The sequence below is a fragment of the Nothobranchius furzeri genome, chromosome 13 (genome assembly GCF_043380555.1).
Source record: "Nothobranchius furzeri strain GRZ-AD chromosome 13, NfurGRZ-RIMD1, whole genome shotgun sequence".
In the NCBI taxonomy this organism is placed as follows: Eukaryota; Metazoa; Chordata; class Actinopteri; order Cyprinodontiformes; family Nothobranchiidae; genus Nothobranchius; species Nothobranchius furzeri.
Window position 1 is genome coordinate 66,845,821 of NC_091753.1, and position 21,185 is coordinate 66,867,005.

A 21,185-nucleotide genomic window follows, 5' to 3' on the forward strand; every position below is an offset into this window, starting at 1 on the left:
CAGAATGGCGAGGGAAATCGAAGAGAGCGGCAAATTACAGCCAAACATGAATTCAGCCAATATTAGTCTCTTGTTAAAACCAGGCAAAGACCCTGCATTTCCAACCAGCTATCGCCCAATTTCTCTTATTAATGTTGATCTCAAAATAATTAGTAAAGCCCTGGCAAAAAGATTAGAGAAGGTAACCCCCTTCATACACCCTGACCAAACTGGTTTCTTTAAGGGTAGACAGTCATCCACAAACTCACGTAGATTACTTAATTTGATAGATTTCTCTTACAGTAGAAACATAGAAACTAGTATATTATCTCTAGATGCAGAAAAGGCTTTTGATAGAGTTAACTGGAAGTTCTTATTTGCAACTTGTTGCTACAATTAAAATGATGGTCTTACCCAGAATAAATTACTTATTCTCGATGATCCCAAACAAACCACCAGCTGACTGGTTTAAATCTCTGGACTCCTCAATTACTAAATTCCTTTGGCAGGATAAACCTCCACGAATTAGCTTAAAAACACTTCAGAAGACCAAAGACAGAGGAGGACTGGATTTACCCAACTTTTATTATTATTTCTTAGCCAACAGGCTGCAATATATACCAAGGTGGTTGCAAGATAACCCATTAGATGAGTCCTGGTTAGATATAGAACAGACACTTTGCAATACGATAGAGCTTTCAGACTTACCATTTATTAGCTCAAGCATAAGAAAACATGAAAGCTTCAAAAGTATTAGTATCAGCACTTCTCTGACAGCATGGTGGGAGTATCTTAAAATGACAGAGTCTTCACTAGTACCATGCAGACGCACACCTATCTGGAACAATCCTGACATTTTGCAAAACAACAAAATGATGAACCTTCCGGACTGGAAAAATAAAGGAATCCTATAGCTGGAACACATATATGAAGGATTGGACTTCATCCCATTTAATCAAATAGTCTCCCAATTTGGAATGGATAACAATAGCTTTTTAGAATATCACTAAATTAAATCTGTAGTCAAACAAAAATTTAAGCTCAATAAAATAGAATTACAAACACCACCAAGGGTATTAGACTTTTATAATCTCAAACCCCCCAAACTACTGTCTAAAGTTTATAAGACACTGTCCAAAATAGACGATAAAATTGCAATCCCTATTGAAAAATGGGAGGTGGATCTATCAGTTAGCTTTGACCATGGCTTCTGGTCCCAAACTTGTTTAAAAACTTTTAAAATGATCAGACACCCCAATTTATAATTAATTCAGTACAGAATTCTACACAGAGTACACTATACAGGTCATCGGATGTTCAAGATGGGGGTTGTGTCGTCTGACACCTGTGCACACTGCACAAACAACATTCCTGACAATTACATTCATGCACTGTGGTCCTGCCCACCTGTCCAGGAATTTTGGGGTAGAGTATGTGAGGATCTGTCAAAATGTCTGAAATGTCATATCCCAACTTTCCCCTCTCTTTGTTTACTGGGAAACCTGGACGATGTCCCGATTGCAACATCTTTGGTTCACGTGGTTCTGACTGCCATATGCATCGCTAAGAAAACTATCCTCTTGAATTGGAAAAATAGAGAAACTCTCTGCATTAACCAGTATAGAAATCTTTTGTTAGATCATATTGCACTTGATATAGCCTCTGCTTCCACTTCAGATGAATCTCTCTGGGCTCCTTTGATCGGTTCCATCACATAGCAAGGGTGGGGGGCCGTTGATGTTGTCCTGCGGGATGGTGTGGGTGGGGTGGTGTGGGGTCTGAGTTTGGAGTATCCGGATGTTCCCTGGAGGTGGGTTCACTGGGGGTGTCTGGGACTGGGGGGCCGTTGCCCCCCTCTGGAGGTGCTTGGGTTGCCTCGGGGGGTGGACTGCTGGCGGTTGTGAGTGGGGCCCCTTGGGGTTCTTGGCGGCGGCCATGGGTCACTGCCTGGTGGCTGCAATTCCCCTGGGCGGGTCTGGGTGGTGGCCTGGGGGCTTGGGGGTGGCCGGCCCCGTGTGGGGATCTGGGCGGGGCCTTGGGGGTCGGGTCCTGACATGTATGCTGCCGGGAAGAAGGCAGGGACACACAGCAGTGCCTGGCCCGGGTTCGGGGGCCTCAGGTAGACCTTGGCTCCTCTGCCGTTCCATCACAGGGGAGGGGGAGGTCCAAGAGAGGGAAGGCCCATCCTTACCTGGATGTCCCATGTCTTATATATTCTGGAAGTTGTGCAAATGCAGGGGTGGGCATAGATATTCTGCTGGGATGGGGCTGGGTTGGTGCCCTTGGACTCCGTGAGGCTCTGTAATGCTGCTGCTTTGGGCCCTGGCAGGATGGGCTGGGGTCTCCATGCCCTGGGTGGCAGTTTGACAACAGAGGTGCCTATTGGGGCCAGTAGGGGAGCTGGCTCCCTGGAGGGCTAAGCCCAACCAGCCATTCCTCCCCATCCCCGCATATTTCTCTCCTCCTGCTCCCTCACATCATCACACAAACATACACATAGGACCTTGGGGGGTGGGCAAGTCAGGGAGTGCGGGTATGGACCCCATTTCCGCATTCCTGTGGCAACCTGCCCCCCAATTTTATTTGCACCTTATACACTTCCACCGAAGACATTCCACGCAAACACACACTTAGGGCCTTGGGAGTGAGCACATTCAACGGCATTTTGCAGGGGGATATCTCAGCCTCCTCCCGAGTGCCGGTGCCCACTTCCAATTTTAAACCACACTTAGACACTGATGGCTGAGGGTGTAAGTGGGGTGGTGCGGTGGCATGAGCTGGCATATGCCGGATGATGCACGCACTGCCCACTCACCACAGCCATGCAATACACCTCATGATCACACAACACTATATTGGAGCAGGCGGAGGGAGACTAGGGGTCTTAGCCACATCTGTTGTTGCTTGGCTTCCTGGGGCTGGAGGCTAGGAGGGAGATCTGGCCGTCCGGTTGGGGTCTGGGGTGGTGGGTTGCTGTGCTCAGCGTTGGGCGGGGGAGCCTGCTCATCAGCACCCCAGCAGAAAGGGTCAAACTCTGGTTACCAGTGATGGTTGTACCCAATGTGCAGCAGTACCGGGACCAGAGTGAATAGGGTGTGTATGGGGAGCATGAGTGGGTGTCCGGCATGCATTTTTGTAAGTCTTGGGTTGTATGTGCATGTGTGAACATGAGGGAGGGAGCGTGTGACTGTTTGTGTATGACTGTATATGTCAGGTGGGGCCTTTGGGTTCTCCCCTCTCCTGGAACTTCTCTTGATGATATAGATCTTCGTCCCCCCTCCCCCTGCCACACCTGGTGTGAGGGGTTGTGCCTTGGTCTGCCTGAGTGTTCGTGGCAACCGGGTCTGGGGGTTTAAGATTTTGGCATCTGCCTGATAGATCCCGGTGGCTGCCTGGTGGGGTCTGGGTCCCTGGGCTCTGCTGGGTCCCCGGCGGGGGTGGTCGCCCCTGGGTCCCGGGTCGCTGGGTCCCGGGTCGCTGGGTCCCGGGCTCGGCCGGCTAGGGGGTGGGAGGCTGCGGGCGGGCCTGTGGGCTTGCCGCTGATGTCTCTAGGGACTCTGCCGGCTGCTGGTTGTGGCCCCCCGGGGGCGATCCTCTGTGCCTCTCGAGGGGGGCGGGGGCCTTCCTGGTTGCAGTCTCCTTGGGGTTCCTGCGTTCTGGGGCAGCGCCTGGATCTCTGGGACTTGGAGCTCCCCCCGTCTCCTGCGCATCTTTGGGGGCGGATCTGTGGTCCCTCACACTCTCTATTGGACGCTCCTATAGAGAAACCTTACATAAACAAGCGCGTGTACACACACAGGTGCTCACATGGTGCTCTCAAAAGTATGGGCTTGGGCACGTTTAACACAGGTCTTAAGACTATGGGGGGCACTTAATGCACTGTGATTTATTATCGTGATTCTTCAGTTAAGCAATGTTGATTATATATATAAATATTGTTTTTTTATTTGTTTTTTTTCTCATCAAGTTGACGCAGTGATAGGTAGATCTTGTTGTATTGTTGTTGTGTCCCTTTTTTGTGTCCATTTTTTTTTTGTCTTTTTCTGCAGGTCTAGAAGCAGACTCTTGTTCATTGTTTATTTTTGTGGACCCCCCCCCCCCCCCCTCCTCTCTCTCCACCTTTTCTCTTCCTTTCTCTTTCACCTCTTTCTCCGTGTCTGGTCGGAATTACAAAGCATTCAACAACAATAACAATAACGTTTTAAGTATCAGGCGTGACATTAAAAGCAAACGCTTTGATGCTCCACCTGAGAATAAATCTATAAGGCTTGTCACCAGCATTCAGACATCAATTCTGCTTGCTTCACAGCCAGACAGGACACGGTAAAAAACAAAACAAAAAAACTGTTACAATAAAATAACATTGATTATAACATTAATGATAATAAATCTCACAACACACAAATTTGTGAGATTTGCTTTTCTTTCCTGCATTATTTAGAGTGTTTAGAGCTTTTAATGTTTGAAATTTGTTAGATGTTACATTTAAGTGTTTCCATTTTCCTTTTGACTGAATCATTGTGATGCTTCGTGCTGCAGCATGTAGGTGTAGATTCTCAGTCATCCTAGACATGATCGTATTAAGAGATTTAATTGAAAACATCTGGACTTTTCTGGTTATTGCCTCTAATCCATGAGACATTTTCAGCTCCAAACCTCAGGTTGTGAGCAGGAGGCTTAGACGTTGTGGTCAAAAATGAAACACACTTGTGCAGCACGTCTTTTTTTTTCTCTCTTTAAAAAAACATTGTTTTGTCTAAATTATTACAGGCCATTTTAGGTGATGTTATCGTTCCTTTATTCCCAGATCCTATAGCACTCATTATAACTTCATAGAAGATTTTTGGCCAATCCATGTGATCTGTATCGGTGATCGGCAGCAAAACACCCGATCGGAGCATCCCTAATCCTATCCAGAAATTTACAGATTTGTGTAATAATGTCATCTACAACCTGAAAATCTTTGTTTTCATCCATTAGGTGGCGCTGTTGTTTTAAAAAGTATTCAGGGCAATTTTCTCCTCGTCTAAGAAGCAAATGGCATTACTCTGTAAATTCTTTGAGTCATTGAAATTTAGGTGAATATTTTGAAAAAAGCTTTACACATTATGCAAATTAGAAGAAAATTGCATAATATGTAAAACATATTTTTGTTACCTCCTCCCAGCATCTAACCCAGGGGCATGGTGGTCCGTATCCAGCACGTTTTAGTTTTAACTCTGTTTCAACTCAACTGATGTCAACCAGCAGGCGATTAACAGTTGCTGCAGAATCAAGTGTGTTGAATCAGAGAAAGCACTAAATCGCGCTGGATACCGGACTTGCAGGAGCGGAATTGAATACCCCTGGTCTAACCCAATGAATCTGAAACTTTGCCTGACAGAAGAGGAGCAGTGGGTGACCAAAGGCTGTGGATGTTTTTTTTTATTCTATTTATTTTAGCGAATATGAGCATTCATAATTGTGATGATTATTATTATTATATCTCATAATCATGACTTACCTGATACCTAAGAAAACCCATCTCCACGTCCATCTGCTGCACCTAAAGGATCTTCTGACATCCTTTAACTCTGCAGTCAGAGACATGAGGGTTGCCTATGTCTCCAACCTGGTGTCCCAGAGCAAAGGGAACCCCAAGGTGCTGTTTAACACCATCAGCAGCATCGTCTCTCCTGCCTCTCCTACAGCCTCCATCCACTCGGTTACAGACTGTGAGAACTTTCTGTCTTTCTTTGTGGACAAAGTCAATAAGGTTAGATCTAGCATCTCTCCTTCAGCCTTATCGCCGCCTCTCCCGACTCCAACCAGGCCCATCATCCTAGATAGTTTTGCTCCTGTTTCTGTGCCTGAGTTAACCAAACTAGTTAACTCTATGAAGACCTCTGCATGCCCCCTCCACATCTTACCCTCATCGCGCTTCCGTCCCGCAGTGCTCCTCCGTGAGAGCGGGGGCGGGGGGTTGCGCACGTTCCACTGCTGTTTCTCACCAGTATCAGCTGATGGAGGGCTCTAGTTTCGTTGCGCCGTTCATGTTAACTGACACGGTAGGGTCGGGAAAGGGGGTGGGGCATGACGCTTAGCCTGGTGGGCCCCCAGGCTTATAAAGCGCTGGGGGAAACCCTTGGCTAAACAACTCACAGCTGCTCTTGATGAACATAACATCTATGATAGCTTCCAGTCAGGTTTTCGTAGAGCTCATTCTACTGAAACAGCTCTTCTTAGGGTCTCTAATGACCTTCTGACTCACAGTGATGCAGGGGACTGTTCTGTTCTGGTCCTGCTGGACCTGACTGCAGCCTTTGACACTGTTCAATCAATCAATCAATCACTCAATCAATCAAATTTATTTATGAAGCACTTTTCATACAGATGCAGCTCAAAGCGCTTTATAATATTAAAAACAACCAGACAGCAGTCGGTTTCCCACTCCTCCCACACAGATTCACATACGAGATCCCCTTTGTATCTCCCTCCTCCCACCCTCAATCCCATCCCAAGCAGTAAAAGAGAAAGGGCAGCTGGCTGAGTGCAGGTGTAGTAAGCACAAAGAAGATGGAAACACCATCAAAGGAGCCAACTGCACCGGGAGCAGCAGGATTGGCAGCAGTAGCCTGGGCAAGAGGAGGCACGAGAAGCACCCCAGCAGCCACAGCCAACCGCTGCCCCCGGGGCAGCCAGCCCCACAGAGGAATCACTGGTTTACTAATGAGACTAAGATAACAAGTTAAGAATCAAATTAAGCATAAACACCTGATAAATAAAACACACTGATAAAAGATAACCAAGTAGAAACATTTAATTAAATATATCAAAATATTGTACAACATATTATTAATACTGGTTAAAACTAATAATTATTACAAGTTAAAATTAATAGATAAGAAAATATGTGTCATTTAAGTAAAAGAGTAAGTAATAAAACACTGATAAAATATATAAAATATGGTAAAACAGACTAAAATACATCAAAATCATTTAAAAGCTATACTAAAAAGGTGAGTCTTGAGCCTGGCCTTAAGAACAAGAACACTCTCTACGGCCCTGAGGTCCTCTGGCAGACTGTTCCAGAGGTGAGGGCCTTAAAACTGGAATGATGCCTCGCCTTGGGAGTGTGCCCTGACTTTTGGTATGATGAGGAGATGGCTGCCAGTGGAGCGCAGGGACCGCTTCGGCTTCTTCTGCAGGAACTGTTTGCTATATCAGCTTTGCAGGTGCAAAAAGATTTTGACGACGTGTCAAATGCTTTGATGGGTTAGAGAGGTTTTGATTCAGATGGCCGGTCTGAAGCTTTCTCAAGAACTGAGCTGATCTGCTAAATTATCAGAGTGATCCAGTTTTAATGTTCTCGCACATGCAGTCTCGTGACCAGATGTTGAAGGGTCAAACTGTACCTAAAAACTGACCATTGCTGGACATTACAGGGCCTTACATGGACAAGCACCTTCATACATTGGTGATCTTCTCATTCCCTAGCAGGTCCCTGATGATGAAGTGTGATGCTTTGTGCTGCAGCATGTTATGCCAAATTCCTACTTGTACCAGCCCGAGTGATTCCTCACCTTCCTCACGTCCCTGCTCTGGAATGCGGACATGGCTGAGCATGCGGGCGGTCTCCAGAATTCGGCAGGAGAAATTGGCACGAAGGTGTCGGTGATGTCGTATATCAGCGACCATTTGAGCCGCCCTGTGTTGATTGATACCTGTGTAGTGTTGTAAACAACGGAGAACTTCGTGGTGTTATTTTTCATGGTTCTGCGCTTGTGGCTCGTTTTGGGGGCCAGACTCCGCGCTAGACAGGCCGAAAGGCGTCAACTTTGCCAGCTCAGGAGGGATGAGAGAAGGAGTAAATCTGCAAAGCGTCGCCGAGACATGCAGGAAGCCATTCTGAAGCAGTACAACACATTGCTGCGATTACGACAACGCAGACGACGCATCCTGGTAATTGCTAAAATTCTAATTCTGACGTGCGGGTTTAATACACTTCAAGTTAATAAAATACGTTTCATTTGTTTTAGATGGCTATTTTGGAAGGCTCCAGCGGCAGATCTGGTCACTCAACCGATCCTCTGACTGTTGGGATAATTATGTGCCTTGTTACACGGAAGCACAGTGGTTGAAGCACTTCAGAATGTCCGAGGAGACGTTCATTTTCCTGTGCAACAAACTGCGGCCAGCATTGCAGTGAAAAGACACTTTCTTCCGTGAGTGTGTGCCTCTAAGGAAGATTGTGGCTATTGCTTTGTGGAAATTTGCTACAGGTTCAGATTACAGACCCATCAGTGTTCTGTTTGGTGTTGGCATCTCAACTGTTGCCAAGTGTGTGAAGGACTTTTGTGCTGCTGCAGAAGCATTGCTGTTGCCAGAACTGACTCATTTACCCAATGAGGGTAAATTTTGGGAGATAGCGTCCTATTTTGAGAGCAGGTGGGGGTTGCCACAGTGTGTGGGTGCTATTGATGGCTCATCCCCATCATAGCAACCAGAACCTTTCACACAGACTATTTCAACCGGAAAGGGTGGCACTCGCTCATCTTGCAAGCTGTGGTTGATGGAAAGGGGCTGTTTTGGAACGTTTTTGCAGGGCTTCCAGGGAGCGTGACCGATGCGAGGGTCCTGAGACTTTCCTCCATCTGGGATTTGGCAAGCCGTGGAAATCTCTTCCCTGACCATTCCATCCAAATTGCTGACATTGATTTTGGATACTGCATCCTGGATGACTCTGCTTACCTGCTGCAAGACTGGCTTCTGAAAACCTTCACAGACACTGGGCGACTGACAGAGCAGCAACTTCTTTTTAACAAGAAGTTCAGCCGGGCACGTGTGGTGGTTGAGAATGCCTTTGGTAGGCTGAAGGGAAGGCGGCGCTGCCTACTTAAAAGGAATGACTGTGACGTCAGTCTGGTGCGTTCCATGATTCTGACCTGCTGTGCCCTGCATAATCTGTGTGAGAGCCATGGGGAGAATTATAACAATGTGTAGACAACTGAGACAGAATACCCTGAACCTGTGGCTGCACCACCACCGCCACAAAACACAGATGTGGGAGGGAAAGCAAAGCGGGATGCTTTTATGATACACCTTGTGGGGCAGTAGTCATTGGATTACATCCTACTGTATGTTTTGCCCAAATAAAGTTTTATCCACTCCGCAAATGTTTGACCTTTGAACTTCTTTTATGCACCACCACCTAAAAATTGTAAACATGACCAAATATATTTCATGAGTTTGTATTAAGTCAAGTGTGTACTGTACACATGAGCTTCTGATACTTCTAAACACGCCTGCTGACAAAAAGAATAAAAAAACCCTCTTAAATCCAAAATAAATTATATGGACATCATGTCCAAATTAATGCAGATCAGCTAGATAAAGCTGACTTAAGCAATTTTTATGCACATCCAAGGCTTAGCCATATGTCTCAAGTCGTTATTAAGGCAAGTGCAGGTAAATATTTGGACTCGTTTACACTGCCTGACTGACAAAAGTTCTTATTAGCCAAGTGAGGAGTGCACATTTGAGCTTCTGATCCTTCTCTACACTCCTGCTGACATATAACCTAATCTTGTCTACACTGACACCTGTCTGGTATTTATTCCTATATAAATCTCAAAGTTGAATAAAGCAAATATCCAAGGCTGGTGTGTGCTATTTTAGCACAAATATTTTTACATTGAAACTATAATTGGGCCCTTCCACTTCACACTCTGTGAAATGGACACAGTGATGGATTACACGTTGCATTGTCAAACACTTTATTGCACCTCTATATAAAAACATTCAGGTCATTTATTTAGTAGATTTTTCTACCGCAGACACCAAACTACGCAGCACATCCAAGAAAGCGTGGTTGAATTCCCGTTGTGATATCCTCTCCTCTCGTCTCTCATCCCTCTCCAGACGTCTGTCTTCCATCTCTGATTCAATGTGCTGCTCCATTACAGTTCATCTTCCTCGCAGCCTCAAGGAAACCCGCGTCACTCTCCACCAGCGTCTCCAACAACAGTGATACGATGGTGCTCCCCCGCCTCCTTTTTCCTGAATTAACGCCAAACAGATGTATATGGAATTACACGTGCTTGTCATATTTTGATGTCGTTGTTGCAAGTGAACTCGCCGTAGCGTGGTCTGTTGTCCACCGATGGCGCTGAGACGCTTGGGCTGCAGCTACGGCCGCTGTCGCCAGATGAGGGCCCAGCGTTCATGTCCCCGGTGTTGGGCACGTCCTGGCTCTCATTGGCGCACAGTTCCACAGTCATCTCTTTTATAAAGAGAAAAAAAAAGTAACTTGATATGCACGAGCACAAAATGGGTTAAATAACTAACCGAAGACGTTAATGGACAAGCTAGGCCGCTAGTAGGCATACCACAACTAGCCTTTTGTGCGCATATCAGAGCTACGCAAAGCTAGCACAGCATTTTGTCCGCACTATGGTACAGTGTAGCACAAACGAGAGGTCATATTATTAATTATGATAAGTGCTCACTCACCATTGTGTAAACTGGAGTGGCTGTGTCCACGCCCCTCTCCTGGCCATTACTCACAGGCCTCTCACCATAAATGGCATCCATGTCGGCAAACCATTTCCAGTGCCGCCGGTCTGCCCCACTCCTGCTGTTGTGGTCCTTGACGGACCTGTACTCAGCTTTGAGTTATTTTTGTTTTTCACAGCACTGTTTGGAGGTGTGTTTGTAGCCGTGGGTGGACATTGCTCGTGCAAGCCCCTGAAAAATCTTTTCATTCCGCACTGAACCATCCAGTTCGTGCTGGATTCTGTCGCCGGCGAGCAAAGAGAGGAAGATTTTAACCTCCTCATTGCTCCAGGGGTTCGAAGCTCAGGTCTGTGAGCAGGGAGAAGACATGTCGATGCTCAGGAACACAAGCAAAAAAGACGTTGCTGAAGACTGAGTTTGGTGCGATTCTGTGACATCACTACACATACTAAATGTAAACACCGCAAGGCCAATCAGAAGATTTGATTTAAGGGGAGGGTAACGCGTCACTTGCCCAATCGGTGGAGAGTTGGCGTGTTGGGCCTGGTCGGCCTGAAGCAGACCCCCTCGAGAAGAGGGCTGAGAACGAGCCTTGGTGCGCCCGGAAAAATACCAGGCCACCCAGATAGGTAAACAACCCATACTATCCGGGCCGGGCCGGCCAGGTACAGATGGGAATGGCCCATTAGTGCAGATGCTCAGTTGTCCTGGACATGATCATCTTGAGAGTTTTTAAAACGACTGAACTTGCTTCTCATCCAAGAGGCTCCTTCTGTTCTAAACTTAGGGTTGTGAGGTTTAGAAGTTGTGGTGAGAAAGGAGCACGCTAATTATGATGCAAGTCTTTTATTTTTGTTTTTCTTTATTGAAAAAGAAAAACATGTTTTTTTGCCTAAACTGAGGTGATGTGTTCCTAGATCACGTAGACTGCAGCACTCATAATGAACTACATAGAAATGTTTGACCATCAGTCATCAGCAGCAAACACCTGTGTGTGTGTGTGTGTGTGTGTGTGTGCGTACATTTATATACATATATATATATATATTTATATACATACATATATGTGTGTGTGTGTGTGTGTGATACACTGTAGTGTAAAGCACGTTAGGGTCCTCTGACTCTAGAAAGCAGCACTATAAAAGTGCGAGTCATTTGTCATAGAACAGGATCACGTTGTGTATTTTTTTTCCAGTAAAATAATTCCGAGCCACGTTTGTTGATTAGATGTGCAAACATACTGGTGACTTTCACTGACCGTAAAACACAAGCCCTCCAGTTCTAAACGGCGTGCTCTGTGAGCATGTGGGGAAGCTAACGTTTACTCTCCATGTTCACATGTTGTTGCTCTGGATCAAAGTGTGGGGTCAGCCCTAATTTGCTGTCTGTGGATGTAATTCTGTCCAAGTGAGCCATGTGGTGGCTGTGATGGTGCCCTGGTCTTCATCAAACACACAGCAGGTCAGGGGCTCTGGAACTAGTCAAAGTTCATAAAATGTATTGGCATCAAGTTAACAACACCTGCGGCTACATGGGCAAACTGCGGCTGTGTGTCCTCATAGAAATCAGAGAGGATTGGTGAATAATAGCTCATAACTGCTGTACATCCAGTAAACACACAGGAATTATGGATGAATCACTTTAAACTGTACATATGTTTCACATGAAGAAATACACACATGCGGTCCCTCACGCCACTAGTGTTGCTGCTCTGTGCTTCATTACGTGATGGACTCGGTCACAGCATGCGTGGCTCTGATCTTGGCTCGGAGCACACAGCGATCCCGAACCCGAAACTAACTCAAACGACCATCAACTCAAAGTGAGAAGTTCTTCCTGGAACGCAGAGGCTCTAGTCCGCCGACCGTCAGCCCCATTGGTGTGTTGTTACATGCTGGTGGGTTCTGCATGTGCGTCAGCGCTTGAGCTCACTGGACTTGTCAGTTCTGGCTTTTTCGCTGACATTTCTCCGCTTTCTTCGCAGTTGTTGGCCTTTGACAGTGACCACATGTGTGGAATGTTTACAAAACATGGAAGTTTAATCAAGGCCTCACTCGTTTTTCCCAAACTGTTTGTATTGTGTCATTTGCTTACACTCCGGCCGTTAGACGTTTGTTAGGAATTTATTTCAGAGGAGGAATTGGGAGAAATTTCAGATGCATCAGAAGAATGTCTAAGTCCGTGGAGTTTCGGCTGCCATGTTTGATTGAAGGAGGAAGAGTTTCATAAAATGCATCATTCACTAATCAGAAGGAAGTATTTATCTTTTGTGTTATTTTGTGCATGTGTGATTCCTGTAGCTTCAGGCGTCATGTACCTACACACACACACACACACACACACACATATATATATATATATATATATACATATACCTATAGCGGGCAGTACCTTACTTTATTATTTATTTATTATTTAGAACAAGACATGCCAACTCTTTGTCTCCTGGCGGAGACAAAATACGTACTGGGGAGAGCTGGGTACTTTACACGTTATTCATTATAATTGTTAAAAAATTGTCCTGAATGAAGTCTAGCGGGTGAGCTACAGCTAGCTCTTTGACATCTGCCTATGTTGTTTACATCTGTACTGATGTTTTTGGCTGTTTGCATTAAAGTAAGAAGCACAAGTGCAGACATTGAAAATACAAATCAGTCTGCATTGTTTCTATTATTTCAGCACTTCTTTATCACCCTGGTCATTTTTTTCTTTTGTTCTGTCACTCGTGCAGCTGTCACCATGACGACAGGTGTGTTTGATCCTGCTCACATGATACCTCAACCTTTCAGTTACACCAGCTGTACTTACTTTGCCAGATGTGATGATTGGGTGCTGGCAGAGGTGACATGAAGGCTGATGATTGTTTAGAAAGGTGTGTGTGTGTGTGTGTGTGTGTGTGTGTGTGTGTGTGTGTTGCCCAACAGACCTTTGTGTTTTTTCGGAACCCTGATTGTGAGCCTGCTACCCGCTAGCATTAGCTAATCTGCCCAAACTTTGGACCGTTTCTGCCTTTGTGTCTTATTTCCTGGTTTCTCAGTTTTCCTCCACAGCACCTAGATTAGAACATTGTGTGCCAGTAAAAAGCATCTTCCTTACACAATAACAAGCAACTAATCTTGTTCAATAAAAGGGGGAAAAAAACTGCATGGTGGTGCAGTGGTTAGCACTGTTGCCTCGCAGCACGAAGGTTGCAGGTTCGAAACTCAGCTGCGGTCTTTCTGCGTGGAGTTGCGTGTTCTCCCCATGCATGCGTGGGTTTCCTCCGGGTACTCCGGTTTCCCCCCACAGATCACAACATGCCCTATAGGTTATAAATTGTAAGTCGCTTTGGATAAAAGCGTCTGCCAAATAAATAAAGATAAACATAAACATTGACTGGTAAATAAAGGTTACGCAACACGAAAAAAGTTGCACAACACAACGAATCGATGAACAAATGACTTGACCAACGCATTTATTCATTGAATTTTACCGATTTGTTGTTGCAGCCTACCTGGTAAATAACTTTTACATTAAATATTTTGTTCTTCGCGATCAGATTTGAATTTACTAATAACCTGCATTATTGTAAGACACTCAGCAAAATACGGACGCTACACCACGAGGCAGGCACACGTCAAGGTTCAATAAGTGCACATAAGGTGAGTCACACCACAGATTATTATTATTATATATTTTATTGTAATGCACTTTACATTTCAGTGAAAACTGAGAGTGCTATTATAATAATTATAGTCCTGGATTTGTTTTCTTGCTGCATCTCGTCATTAGCCTGGCTGATCACCACTGCGGGGCAGCTGACACCTCCTGTTGTCTGGCTATGAGAGCAGGTGCTTCCTCACACACACATCAGCTTATTTGGCTGCATAAATAAATACCTGGTAGCCATGGCTCTCCTTTTTCTTTTCTTGAAACGCACATTCTTGTTTTCTGCAGATCTCTGGAAATCTCTCTCCTTGTAAAGATCACAAAACCAAATCTACTGTCCTTCCATGACTGAGAACCACCATCCAGCTCTGTGTCCTGTCTGCCTACAATTACTGATCATCAGCAGAGGGTGCTGCAGATATTAAGAGGCTTAATTTTTTTCTGTAAAAATAATCTTGTTAATTCAGGAAAACAGCCGGTTTCAATTTTTCCTGTAAAGATTTTCTCGTTTATTCGGAATAACAACTGGAATCAGGATTGCTGTAAAAAAATTATTATTACTGGAGAGGATGAAAAGGAACGAAGGATAAAAAAAGGATTGAAGAAAAGAAAACAAGATCCTTCATGAATTTATCCTTAGGGGCCAAAGCACAAGAGTTTTTTACTTCTAATGTTGTGCTGTTTTGACCCACTGTTTATGTATTATGTATTTGTTTTGCCTGGTATATCTGATTAATTATTGGGGAAAAAAAGTAGTTGCTGTTGAAGTCAAAAGCATGTGCCGATATAGCCTGTTACTTTATTTATGTGAAAAACAAGATATTAAAATATTACAAACAATAAAGAAAACGGGCTACAAGATGAAGCCGAAGTTTGTTTCCTTTTCTAGACTCCGAGTCAGAAAGACAATTCCAACTGTTATTTTTCCACTCCCTGAGCTTCTTTAATTACAAAACTACAACGCCTCTTCAAACCTGGATTATAATATTTTAAACTAATAAAGAATCCTCAAAGAAAAATGTGTTTTGTGAAACCTTTATTTGACTTGTAAAACTTAAAGAGGACCTTGAATCTAAGCCAACATTTTCCTTGTTGAGTAAAGACCGCTCAGGTGGTCAAGCGTAGCATGCCTAAAAGCCAACCATGTCTGACCTACTTTGTATGTAAATTAGGAACGTTGAAAAAGGCAAGAGAAAATGCCAGCTCTCCTACTCACGCCACAAGGAAACCACTCCTGCTACATCTACATGTTCCAACCCACCTCAGGAACGCTACCGCAGAGCCACGGTAAACCGGGCCTCTGTTAGAACCAGCTAGTCGTTAGCTTCAGCTAGCAACAGCCTTGTTGAAAGAGAACATCCAGCACTCACCAGTCAGGTTCCAGCATATACTGTTAAAATCCAGACTATAAACCAGGACAGTTCAGTTGCAGACCTCACTAGTCACTCTTCAAGGAAAGGAGGCTGAAGTCTTTTGGAGTAAATTCCCAGCTGCTAAAATCCTTTTATCACTCTGTTATCCACTCTGCTGTGGTCTGTTGGGGTGCAGGCAGATCTGACCCAGACAGGAAGACTGAACAAGCTAGTTCACAAAGCTAGCTCGGTTCTGAGCTGCCCACTTGAGACGTGTGAAAGGAAGATGCTCGTGAATCTTAAAAAATCCTCCCACCCACTGCATTTCACTGTGGAGACCATGGACAGCTCCTTCAGAGGCAGACTGAGACGTCCCAGAAGTAAAACAGAACGCTACCGTAGGTCATTCATCCCCTCTGCAGTAAGAGGGTGGAACTCCTCAGTTTAACTGGTACTGGCATTATCCTGGTGCGCAATACCACTCAGTATGTGTTCAGTACTTGTGCAATACTGGATATACATAGTATGTCTGTCTCCCTTACAGTATGCTACATAGTTCTGGAAACACACACACACACACACACACTAGGAGCTGCATGACTTAATGTTTTTTAAAGTCGACAGTCAAGTAATGACAATCTAGTCGACTTTGACTAGTCGTTGATGACGTCATACACCTGAAGCGGGTTGGTTCGCTGGAGTTTTTCACAATTAAAATTGCGCCCACATTTTCAAAGTTAAACACATTTATTTTAACGACAGTAGTTTCTGCATCTATACTGCTCCGCTCCAGCCCTCTCCCCCCTCCCCCTGCGCAGCGGCCGCAAACTCACTGATGCGCCTGCAGCCTCTCAGAGTTCCTGCTGCTCTAAACATTAAAATAATTATTTCATTTTCTGTTCCTCACTTCTGATTACCTTCAATGGTGTCTGTTTGTTGCTACCAGCAGGTACAAAAACTAACTTGTTTTTATTTGACTATTTTTCTGTCCTGCCTGTTTATTATCTTCCTGCATCTCCTCTCAATCCTAAAGAAAAACTGCTACCTGGGTTCATATATATTCACCTCATGAGTTACCTTTGAACTGCAGTTCTAAAAGATCTACCGACCGCAAAAACAGCGGAGTGCTCGCTGCTCGCACCAGTGAGGTGCATCACCGGAGGACAAAACAGGTGATGCACTCTGCTCCAGAGCAGCGGAAAGCATCAGGCGCAAATAAAAGACAGAAAACATAAAAGGAAATGAGCCGACATGAACGATCGCCGGCTAAATTAGTTTTTGAGGTGGCGACACCTGATTTGATAATGTTACTGTGGCCGTGCTCAGGACGCAGATGTCTGGAGCGCGTCAACAATCAGAGCTTTGCATGCGCAAGCTGGTTAATGTTAGGGTGGGGGTGAGGGGAAGGTTCAACTGCAAGAGGGTAAAGGTCACAATTCAGTCAAATGTCCGTTTTACGGCCGGTGTCAGTACCGATGCCTCCCAACGTGCAGGGGTTCGTCACCTGCTGTCTTTTCCGAGGACGTCATCTTGTTGGTCATTATCACGTGACAGCGACTAGTCGATGACAGGCATAAAAAGTCACTACAGAGCAGTAGTTGACTAGTTGATACAACCCCTAATGCACACACACACACACACACACACACACACACACATGAAGTGGGCGGAGGAAACAGGTCTGGCGCATTTTAAGCTCCAAACACAGTTTATATGCATTATAGAGGCTCAAAGATCCGTTTTAGACTGCTGATTAACTGTATTCTAGGTCTTCTTTAAAAGAAAACACATTTCAGCATCGTTTTGCATTGAGACCACATTAGATCATTGGTCCAGCTCCTAAACTGCAATACCTAGACTTTTCCAACCTCGAATTTTAGTCTACATTAACACAAGCTGCTATGAGAGACGGCTGGTGATTTGAAACCTTTTGTTGATTTTTCTCTCAGCTTCAGAGAGTACAAAAGGCTGCAGCTCACTTCCTCACAGGAAAACGGATGTTTGAGCACATCTCCCCTGTATAAAAAGGTTGTTTCTTCTTCCTAAATGTTAGGAACCTAATTAAAATTCCTTTGACTTAAACCCTAACCCTGCAGACAGGAATATATTTGTTATTATTACTTATTTTTATTTATTCATTATTTAACCAGGAAGCTCCCACAGAGCTTATATACTTATTTTCAAGGGAGTCCTGGCCTAGAGGCAGCAGAAGTTACAGTTACAGATGTTTCAGTTACACAGACATGTTATGTACAAAATTACAGAAGGCAGTTACAACACAGGGAATCAGTCTCAAGGGCTCCCAGTCTGGTTTTAAATGTAGTCAAGGAGATAAACTTGGTTAACTTCCAGCTTTCCTGCAGCCTGTTCCATGCAGAAGGAGCAGAGCGAACAAAAGACCTTTAGCCCAGTTCGGTGCGAGCAAACAGAACACAGAGTAACAGCTGATGGTTTGTACTCAAGACTGTGAGAAGTTACACTTCTCTGTGAGATTAAGTAACAGATATAGGTGGTAGTAATCCAAGCATGGCCTACTGCAGATAAAATATATAACTGAGTAAAATGATGAATGAATTCTATAGTTCTGACTTGTGCTTAACATCACGGTCAGAGCGGACGCCTGGATCACACCTGTAACCTGCTACAGTCAGGTCCAGTTGTATAGACTTCGACCTTTAAGGCTGGATTGTTTAAGTGATTCTCAATTAGCCACTCACTGAAGAGTGTATCATATATGCCCGCCAACTGGGCAGGCCCCGATCTGGTGTACGAGAGTTGTAAACCCACCGTTTTCTGTTTGTGCTACACACCACAAGAGCAAACTCTCCTCAACAGGTCAACTTTTTTCACTCACCGTGACCCGCGACACGGTTCAGAGGTGAGTCTCGGGGCTCACCATGCGGGCCTTGCCCTGATGCCGCAGGCCCCTTCTGTGCAGCTCTGCCACTGACGTCTTCCCGCATGGCAAAGTGCTCCAGTTTTCAGGGTTGGGCTGACTGTGACGGCTGAAAATCATGATGTTGAAGCTGGCAGCCCTAGCCCTGCTAACACGCCCTCCTGGGCAGTCTGGAGGGCGATGGGTCACCTCTAGGAAAAAAATCAAATGGCACTACTGGGGCCAGTCACATGTTAAACTCCAAGCCCTTTTGCTCTGGTCAGTAAAGGGAGAAGTCATTTCAACCCATTTTTTAAATCAACGTACATGAATCTTGATGTTCTTTCAGCATTTTCAGATTGGCATGATTATGGTCAACGTGACCCATGACTCATGTTCGACCAGCACTTTTTAGACACCTCTGAATACAGGGTATCCGCGGGTCCTTAAAAAGTCTTAAAAAGTCTTAAATTTGCTTTTCCAAATTTAAGGTCTTAAAAATCCTTAAAAATGACAAATAATCCTTAAATACGGTTTCCAAAGGTCTTAAATGACCAAAGACCCAATAAACAAGATTATTTTATTTCTATAAAATTTTCAGGAATTTCTAGTTAGTGTTCAGCTTTTTTGTGTATGACGTTGGCGTAAGCGGAACCGTACACGTTCAGTTGGTTGTGAAAGGGGACTATTTTTAGATGAGCACATTAGCTGGTTAAGCTAGTGGGAGCTCGCGCCATGGGGAAGTGCAAGTTTAATGGTAACTGGATGGCTAATCCCACGTTTGAGACGTGGTTAGCACCGGTTCCAGGCAATGGCTGGAAATTATAGCTTAAATGTGGTCAAAGTGGCCTTAAAAAAGGTCTTAAAAAGTCTTAAATTTGGCTCCCTTAAACCTGCAGATACCCTGGAATAAGCTTCTGAAGAAAATCGTGCTGATGGTGCAGAGGTTACCAAAGGTAGCGTTACCAGAACGATTATTTGGGAGTATGGAGAACCTTGGCTGCAGGATGGAGGTGGTTCAAAGCCTGGTGGGCTCAGCGAACATGTGTATTTGTAAATGTTGCTGTTAGTCATTGCTGTGTTGAAGGTGGGAGTTGTTTCTCCAAAATTTGAGAAGTGATGCATTCACATCTGTTAGTGAAATCATTGCCTGGCTGGGAACAGTGTGTTGGGAAAGCAGGACACCCTGGAGATCATAAGTCTGGCCAAGAATAATTCTCTTGAACTTTACAGAAAGTACATTTAATTGATGGGGAGGGGGAAATGTGATGTTTAAAATGTCTTTTTTTATATATCGGTATTAAAAACCGTATGAGTGTGATGTGTTGCCACTTTTCCCACGAATATAGCCACGCTTACCGTATTGTGTGCTCTAGGCTGAGTGTACACCTGCTGTGTGCCCCATTGTCTGTTTGCTCATCTGATACCTACCACCAGAGACAGTCTACACTGCTTTTTACTCTTCCCATTCCTTCTTACATGTGTCTGGTAGGAGAAGCGCATGCTGGGTCCTGACAGAAGATGAGAGAAGCAACAAAAACTAAAGTGGGAATTTCAGAGATGACTAAATCAGAGGCTGGATTCCTAAACCGCTCCAGCCATCCCACAGGATCTCGTTTAGAGCTTCTAACTGCAGAGATGCACACGATGGTGTGTGTGTGTGTGTGTGTGTGTGTGTGTGTGTGTGTGTGTGTGTGGGTGGTTGTGAGTGTGCATGTGTGTGTGTTGGGAGTGTGTGCATGAGTTTCAATGAGGAGTAGAAAATAAAATGACGGGTTCAGGCACCAACGGGGTGATGCACGCTGGGATGGATTCAGAGGGGCAACAAAAGCTGCAATCCTGGATGAACTTTTGGTTCTGCTCACATTTCTACACTTGTGGTGATTAAATGTGTTTAAGTGGTTCACTTTTAAAGCACTTGTCATTATAAATTGTGTTTTTAGGATCTGATAAGAGTTTATGGTAAAACTGTCTGTTCAGGTATTTCGTGTGGTCAGTGTCTGCTTAGGCAGCCCTCCTGAGACCATTTGCTGGGAATTCAGGGACAAGGAAAAGAACTTCCACCGCATGGGACCTCTCACCCCCCGACAGTTCTACAGGGAACACGTCAAACCCCTGTACAACATGCAGGACAAGGTCTGCAGCACGAGCATTAGACCTGATTTCTTTGAATCAAGCCGTCCTGGTCTCTGAGCCTGTGCTGTTTTCAATCTTCAGGTGTGCCTCGTGAACGACCCTCGGCCGCAGAACCCCTACGGGAAGCTGTACAGCGTCGAGTTTCTGGGGAATATGGTGGACGGTAACAGCACTCTGTACAACAACCAGCCCATCCAGCTGCTGAAGAAGGCAGCAGCAGATTCTATCAAAGAAGGAGAGGTGTGAAAGGCTTGGTGACCCCTGCAGCCATGAATGTGCAACACTTCCTGTTAAAGATTCTCTATTTCTGTGTCTCCAAGGCTGTGTGGTTTGGATGTGATGTTGGGAAACATTTCCACAGCAAGCTTGGCATTAATGACATGAATGTGTGAGTATAACTCCGAATCCTAGTTTGGGGAGATGTAAAACATTATTATTACTTTACAATGTTCGTTATGTCCTCTTCTCAGATAACTCATGAGATTCTTTTGTTTCAGACATGTAAGTTCTTATTTACATTGACATGTTTCCACCGACGACTGCGGTCTTCATCAGATGTTTGTGTGATGCGTCTTTATCAGCTGTTCTTCTGGTGGGCAGGGTCACGCCCACCCCCGCTGGCTGGTTTTTGGGGGAGGGAGTCCCAGGTGCGAGACAACTGATAGGCCCCCTCGTCTCGGTTCCTAGTCCACTCTTCCCAC

General features: G+C 44.9%; 1 protein-coding gene across 4 annotated transcripts in view; it reads left to right on the forward strand.

The window, feature by feature from the left end:
• blmh (bleomycin hydrolase) overlaps nucleotides 1-21,185 on the forward strand; it is a 173,679-nt gene that overhangs the window by 130,283 nt on the left and 22,211 nt on the right. For all 4 annotated transcript variants that reach the window (XM_070543801.1, XM_070543800.1, XM_070543799.1 and 1 more), the window contains 3 exons: nucleotides 20,329-20,484; nucleotides 20,566-20,724; nucleotides 20,805-20,872. In XM_070543801.1, coding sequence (XP_070399902.1) covers nucleotides 20,329-20,484; nucleotides 20,566-20,724; nucleotides 20,805-20,872 — 383 coding nt within the window. The remainder of the gene's footprint in view (nucleotides 1-20,328; nucleotides 20,485-20,565; nucleotides 20,725-20,804; nucleotides 20,873-21,185) is intronic.